This window comes from Medicago sativa, chromosome 7 (assembly GCF_051527215.1).
Source record: "Medicago sativa cultivar Bolivia chromosome 7, Bolivia_mono, whole genome shotgun sequence".
Taxonomy (NCBI): domain Eukaryota; kingdom Viridiplantae; phylum Streptophyta; class Magnoliopsida; order Fabales; family Fabaceae; genus Medicago; species Medicago sativa.
In genome coordinates, this window is record NC_140755.1 from 8,394,684 (window position 1) to 8,402,205 (window position 7,522).

The following is a 7,522-nucleotide window of genomic DNA, read 5'->3' on the forward strand; positions in this document are numbered from 1 at the left end:
TTTGTTGTACTAAAGATTTAAATTTGAGGGACATTGAGAATCTGAGCTCCAACGAAAAGGAGCTTCAAGAAATCATTGCTTCCCTGGAGGAAAGCATCAAAAGGTTCCAAGACGAGGAGTAAAGCTTAAGGAGTCAGGCTGCTAATCTTTGTAAACAGAAGGTAGGCAATAAAACAATATATATTTTAATTCAATACACTGATATAAATCTATCTAGAGATTTTCTCCTAATGAAGGGTACACCGTACACGATTGTTGATGAACAATTTAATTTTAAGCTTAAAGTAATCTGTGTTTGAAGAAATTTGTCTCTACTAAAGTAGGAGGACCTTAGTAACACAGCACAGAATGAGCTAAAAAAACGACAAGCAGCAATTAGGCGTATTGGAAAGTATAAGTGATATATTGTATTCAAAGATATGTAAGAGGAAGATTAATAGTTTTCTTTCATACTATAATATTGCAAATACAGTGTTTGGACCCTTCAGAACAAAAGAAAGTGATACTGAAATCAATGGAAGAGCGGGATGATTTAGATACTGGGTTAGCAAAGCTTGTTGATCGGGCAACAAAATGTAACATTTTGCGATTCCAAAAATTTAGTATTAGACATAATGTGATAATATATCATTGAATCAGCTAGACAACATAGGAAACTATGTCACAGACACACAGTAGCTTTCTAATGGTAGTTATTTTTAGGAAGTAATACATGACAAAATTATGTGATGGTAGTGATTTGATAGTTTATGACAGTTATTAGAGAAACCAAGTGGTTGAGTTTAAGTGGTAGAAAAACGAATACAAATTCATCGGGAGACATGGTTGAATAATCGAGAGAACTGTTTTCGAACCCTGGATGCAACAAACCTTTTCCAGAGCTTACTTACCTTCCGGTCAAACCCGAGTTTAAACACCATAATCTGTAAAGGTGACACTTATTTATTTGTTCCTATTCTTTCCCAATTGGCTTAAGCCCTTCACTTTGAGACTCTCTTGATACCCTTTAGATAGAAACATAGGAAAGGAAAGGCATATCCCATAGGAGAGAGATGCAGACCATATTGATGCACATGAGGTAACTTTGTCTATTACACTCATTTTAATCACAAATCTAAATTACAAGTAATTCACAACCTTCGTTGCAAGTCTTTCATAAAACTTCGTACAAAGCACATTCATACAAGAGGCAATTACAACAACAAATAAAGAAAAGAAACTACTTGATTAGTTTCTATAATTACTTGATTGTGCAGGACTTGTCGATGTGGTTGAGGAACAAATTTTGAGCTCACTATATGGTTTACCGCTTTCAGCTATCAATGGGAATAAGGTTGTAAACAGACAAATTAAGGCATATTAGTTTTTTATTTCATTGGAAAGTTTCTATCAAGATTATTTATTTCAGAATAATTTTTCGTTATTGGAAACTTCCGTTTAAGTTATTGAGAGAAAGGTTGTAAATTGATAACTTAAGGCATATAAGTTGTGGTAACATGAAATTGATTGTTGATGCAAATTATTTTGATGGAGATTTATAAAATGTTTGTGGCACTGTGCACCATAATGGACATATTGGTGCAGGGTATAATCCTCCATTATACATATTGCATAATCCAATACAACTGCAATGTTGGAGTAAAAATAAGTAGCAGAGAAGAAGATTACATATAACAGTTCAATTCATATAGGACATATAATTCTACTTTTTGGTGTTCAGATTAAACCTCACTGAAATACCAAAATGTATATCAAAGCACACTCTTTCAAACAACCTTTATTGCTTTTACATACAAAGGAAACTCTTACAAGAACAGAAGGAAACTAAAACAAATATTGGACTAATATGTTTATTGCTTTGGACTCACAAGACCCTTTTAAGCTATAACATAAAAACAACTCACTAATGTCTCTTAAAAATCTTATTAAGAAATATTATAAATGAAACGCCAAGGTAATCTCTACACCATTCAAATACCCGCGGAAAGTAAGTGTTTCCCAATGCAACTCCAGCAACAAGTCCACCGCCATATCCAATCAAAACTACTGTCCAGTATAATTCAAATAAAGATTTTGAGTCATCATCATCATCATCATCAGAAGTAGAAGGCCTTGCATGATCTATACACTTCTTCAACAGCTGATCCCCACACAAACCTTGGTTACCCTCAAATGAATCAGATTTGAATGTAGAAAACTGATTATTTTGTGGTATAGGACCCGTGAGATTGTTAAAGGACACATTTAAGTATTCCAAAAAGGTGATTTCAGCCAACTGTTGCGGAATTTTTCCTGAAAGGCGGTTGAAAGAAAGATCTAGTGCTTCAAGGTTGGAAAGCTTCCCTAAGGAAGATGGTATGCTGCCAATAAGGAGGTTATTTGACAAGTTGAGCAAAACAAGACCCTTCAACTCGCCTATCACTTGTGGTATCTCTCCACTCATTTTGTTGCTTGAAATATCAATGGCTATTAAGTTGTAATTTTTTTTGAAGGTTCTTGTAAATTTGTTTGACAATGTGAACGAATAAGGCTGATCTTTTGTTGTATAATAGTCTCTTGCATCGTTCCATGTCAACAATGAGTAAGACTCATACTGTAATTGACTTGCGTTGGAAGTATTCATTGCTTTCCAACTTTGGATCATTTCGGTTGGAAAACTTCCAGAGAATTCATTGTGAGAAAGGTCAATGATATGAAGCTTGGAAAATGTGCATGTCATGTTGCCAGGGCACCTAATGTCTCCATGAAATTCATTGTTACTTAAAGACAATACCTTCAACTCAGGTAAATCTCCCAACCAGAATGGAAAGGAATCATTGATATTGTTATAACTAACATCAAAGAACTCAAGCCTTCTGCTGTTTACCAATTCCCTTGGCAACTCACCCTGCAGATTGTTGTTACTGAGATCAATCTGCTGAAGGGAATTTCCTATCATGTATGTTTGAGGAATGAGGCCAGACAATTTGTTCCCTTTTAGACCCAGACTTTCCAAAGATTTGCTAAAGTTCCCCAGACATGAAGGAACATTGCCGATTAAGTTGTTGAATGATAAATCAAGAGTCACGAGTGATTTGAGATTGCATATGGATGGGGATATTTCTCCTGCCAATGAATTGCTGGAAACAGCTAAGCTTAGTAGACTTGCTTTTTTCCACAACCAATTGGGTATCGATGTTATATTGTTAGTTGATAATGAAAGAAATTCCAGATTAGCCATATATCTTATAAATGTTGGAATCTCAACTAAATTGCACGAATTCAATTGTAAGGAATGAATTAGAGAATCAGTCTTAAGAGATGAACTTTTTCCACTACACAATGACAGTTTGTTGAATGATAAATTAAGAAAAACTAGCTTTTTGAGCTTCAAAAACGTGTCAAGCTCTAGCTTTCCATACAAAATATTATAGCTCAGGTCCAAGGAAGCTAAATTGGCAAGATTCATTATCCATGATGGAATTTGACCCTTTATATTGCAATTTATTGCACTTAAAAATTGTAGCTGGGTGAGATTTGCAAATGATAATGGGATGTCACTACGAATATTGACTGAGGATATATCCAAGGCAATTAATGATGAAATCTTACCTACCCATGACATGGTCTCAATTGTAAATTCATTGCGACTAATATCCAAATCACTTAGTTTTGTAAGATTGGCCAAGGATGCAGAAGGGTCCCCCCTTAATTTGTTATTTCTAAGGATTATCTCCGTGACCTGTGTGAGGTTGCCAAGTGAAGAAGGAATATATCCAAAAAAATGGCAATGTGGAATTGATAGAACAGTTAAAGAACTAAGCATTCCAATGGATACTGGCAGTGTACCATAGAAACCTGTCTCATCGAGTCTTAACTTGGTGAGCGAACTAGACTGAAACTCAGGAAAACTTCCATTGAGATTTGGATTATCTCCCAAATCCAGATATTCCAAGTTTGGAAGATGAAATACTCCAACTGGGAATTCACCATACAATTCAGAATTGTAAAGAGATAGTTTTTTCAATGAAGTTAGGTTTGTAAGGGTGTCTGGTAAAGTAGATGAAATAGTCACAAAACTAAGTAGAAGAGTCTCAAGTTTTGTTGAGTTTTGAATTATGCTTCTGAGACTAGACAATTTGAGTTGCAACAAATTTGAGGTACTACCTTTAGGACGTAACATAGCTCTGAAGCCTAGATCAAGAGACAACAACTTAGACAACTGTGAAACTTGTGGTGGTATTTCTCCGGAAAATAAACTACGAGAAAGGCTCAGATATTTTAGTTGTGAAAGCTCACCTATCTTGGACGGGATTTGAGAGTAATTGAAGTCATTGTCAGAAAGATCAAGAACTCGAAGGTGCACAAGGAGAAAGAGACTGCTATTTGCATTCATTTTACCATAGAGTTGGCTGCTACTAAGATTAATGTGAATCACATGATCTGTGTGCTCATGACATTTAATGCCATCCCATGAGCAGCAATCTGTGCTGGAATTCCAAGATGTTGTTTTTGGATAACTTAGAAGATTATCAGAGGCTAAGTTATTGATGACAAAGCCTTCCTTAAATCGTAACAAGGCATGGCTTTCATATTGATGACACTTTGGCTGAATTTGAGGTAAAGATGTAGTAAATGGGAAAGAGAAAAGTGAATAAAGGAAAAGAAATTTTAGTAACAAAACAAGAGACCTGACAAACACCATTGTATTTTAATATTTTGAACTGAATGTTTTGGATGAAGTGCTAGACACATGCTAAGTGATTCTTATAGTAAATGAAAATGTTTAGTAGTGAACTTGATTATCATTGACCGTGCATTTTGGTTTAGGACTATCTTGATCAACTCCAAAAAAACTTTGTCTCGTTTATTTCTTTAAATTCCAGGAAGGTATTTGCATCTTGGCTCTTATCGTAGATTCTACAATTTTATTTAATCTTTATTGTATTTATTTCAGACCAATGCATTTTATACAAGACTTTGATGTAACATAATATTATCTATAATCAAATTATGTGGCCAATCCAATAGACAAGGTCTATTTGATCTTTTATCATTTAGTGAGGCTTTCTTATCTTCCACAAATTTCATTTTCTGTCCATTTATGGTTTTTGTTTTCTAATTTTCTGTACATTTGTCTCTATTGTTTGACTCAGCAATTTCCTCCGATTCCTACTTGCAATTTTGGAAAACAATTTAATATTTTGACTTAGTCAATTATTACTGTGCAATTTTATTTCGTATTAGACACAACAATTTGTTTTTCCCTTTCATATACTCAATATTTTATTATTTGGTTGTATGCATAAACCTTTAATCTAGAACTGACTATCAATTTAAGAGCTTGCACAAAAATATTGAATATAATTTTAAGCGACGCAGCTTGTTGCCCGCTTACCTTCTATTCAAGTGTAAATAATTATAATTAAAAGTTAAGCATGCATAATTGAAATAACATAATTTTTATAGGACCACAAATAGTAATCGTCGTATATATTCTATCATTGTAAAAACTTCTGTTTTATCTTGATCTTGTCAAAATGCAGTTTTATCTGTAATGGTTTAAAATCATCAATTAAAATTCTATAATAAAATTTTTTGTACAGTCCTGTTGTATAGTTCTGAAAAAATGGAAGATATTTTATTTTTTTTGAAGGAATGGAAGATATTTTATGTTCAGTAGTGAGGGCAACGTGAAAAGTAGCATCACATTGCTTCTATGCTATAGACATCTCTTTGCTTTATGTTCATTGAGAGATAAATTTTTAGGGAGTGTTTGCCTCCCATTTGGGGAAGGATTAGTCTCCTAAGCTGCGCACGCGAAAGATACCCAATTTACACAAAAAACAAGAAGAATGTAATCTCTGGTAAAAATATGGGAGATTAATTTTTTAGTAGTGGAATAAAAGTAGCATAGCATTCCATTGCTTCTAGCTTATCTCCCTTCCGTGTTGTGTATGCAAGTAATGCCTAGACCGATCTATCAAAGTTTATTCCATAAGAAAATTTATTACAAATATCACAATTCACAACATTCAAATTCAATATAAGCGTTTATAAATCTGATCATAGTTTAATCAAATTTGACAAAAGATCTCCCATATATATTACAGAAGATTTTACTTATTTGTATCACAATCTTCTCTAGTCTCTAATGATCGGCAACTCGGGTGTAGAATGAGTAATCAAACTAAAATATGAAGACAACACTGTCGTGAACTCTCGACTTTTGATTCTGAGCCACACATTCTGAAATCCACATAAGATTTCTGATCTCCTGCTCCCTTAACCTCATATATGCGAAGAACACAGCATAGTGAAACTGCAAATATAGACAAATTAGGATGGCTTAGTGAATGAATAAGACATACCCTACATAAAACATTTTATATTTAGGCAAATCAATTTCCTTCCAGCGAAATGATTCTTCCGTTTCTTATAACTTAGTAAAAAAGATCCAGCAACCATTCAAATTTAAACTGATTAGCTATGTGCACCACAAATTATGATGCTATGAACTATTAAAAAAATAAACCTGTTGCTCAAATGCCAAGCAATGCCTCTTGACCTCCTCCTCATAGAATGCCTTGTCAAGCATCTGGCTCTCTCCATATGATAACTTGGCGAAAATTGATTGATAAGGAGGGTATTTTTCCATGACAGCACGAACCTACACGAGCAACCATGTAAAAGAATTAAGGCCCAAAAAAGCACAACTACAAGAAATCAACTAGAAATAAGTGGATGTTATAAACAACTATGGTGATTCAACAAGACAAGACCCTCCGAAAAATGGTAGCCGAACTCAAGTACAAATTACAAATGAAGTAACAAGCGATCGAATCATATATGCCTCAAAAATAGAAGATAAAAGTGCACAAAATAATGAAATGGAAGTTTGAAATAGACGCCAAAAACAAGAATCATCTGCAAGTTGGACAGTCTTCTAAAGTACAGGTTAAGGTCATATAACAACACTTAAATCAAAGATAAGAAAAATAATATAGTTGCAGCATTACACTGACTTGGATGATAATAACAGCAAATCTACCAACCTGAGAAACACAATCTACAAGGCCTAAAGAAGCATACAAATTGAAAGAGGAAAAACACAGTTTATCTACCTATGTATTAACCTAACATATCACACAACTGAGATGCATATCATACCTGATCAATGTCCTCACAGACAGCCAGTTCCTCATGACCATATGGATAGCTGTTTAAAATAAGTCAACCATTAGTAAAAGAAGCGTTACAAAGTAGTATATTGATTTTATTTTTTATTTTTAAAAAAATATTTAACTGAAGGATTAGAGCTTACAACAAACCGAAGTTGGAGTACAATTTCCTACGGTTATTTCTGGTAAGCTCAGTACCAATGCTGCACAAAGCGGAAACCATGAGATGCTAGTTATGCAGAATCCAGATAAACAAAAAGATAGTACAAAACCTTCTTAGTGATTTACCTGTTTATGGTAATATTCACAGCCCTTCTATTGGCCTCAAAAGCTAGAAGGTCGGACATTATATTAGCAGTAGC

The 7,522-nt window shown here is 34.0% G+C and overlaps 2 protein-coding genes across 2 annotated transcripts; both read right to left on the reverse strand.

The window, feature by feature from the left end:
- Nucleotides 1-1,764: 1,764 nt before the first annotated feature.
- Nucleotides 1,765-4,876, reverse strand: LOC146903978 (receptor-like protein 6). Its single transcript, XM_085724721.1, has one exon. The coding sequence runs from the start codon at nt 4,682-4,684 to the stop codon at nt 1,904-1,906; it is 2,781 nt and encodes a 926-aa protein (XP_085580847.1). The 5' UTR covers nt 4,685-4,876; the 3' UTR covers nt 1,765-1,903.
- A 1,210-nt stretch (nt 4,877-6,086) lies between these two features.
- On the reverse strand, nt 6,087-7,522 carry LOC146903979 (V-type proton ATPase subunit d1-like). The gene is made up of 5 exons (XM_085724723.1): nt 7,449-7,522; nt 7,304-7,363; nt 7,150-7,198; nt 6,515-6,649; nt 6,087-6,301 (listed from the first exon to the last, which is right to left on the reverse strand). Exons 1-5 carry the CDS (start codon nt 7,505-7,507, stop codon nt 6,170-6,172), a joined length of 435 nt encoding a protein of 144 aa, XP_085580849.1. The 5' UTR covers nt 7,508-7,522; the 3' UTR covers nt 6,087-6,169.

Bases quoted from the DNA above. Each gene is read 5' to 3' on its own strand.
- LOC146903978 (XM_085724721.1), bottom strand. From the start codon at position 4,684: ATGGTGTTTGTCAGGTCTCTTGTTTTGTTACTAAAATTTCTTTTCCTT.
- LOC146903979 (XM_085724723.1), bottom strand. From the start codon at position 7,507: ATGTCCGACCTTCTAGCTTTTGAGGCCAATAGAAGGGCTGTGAATATT. The intron at 7,364-7,448 runs GTAAATCACTAA...CGCTTTGTGCAG, and splicing joins GTGAATATTACCATAAACAG to CATTGGTACTGAGCTTACCA. The intron at 6,650-7,149 runs GTATGATATGCA...TTGCTCGTGTAG, and splicing joins TCTGTGAGGACATTGATCAG to GTTCGTGCTGTCATGGAAAA.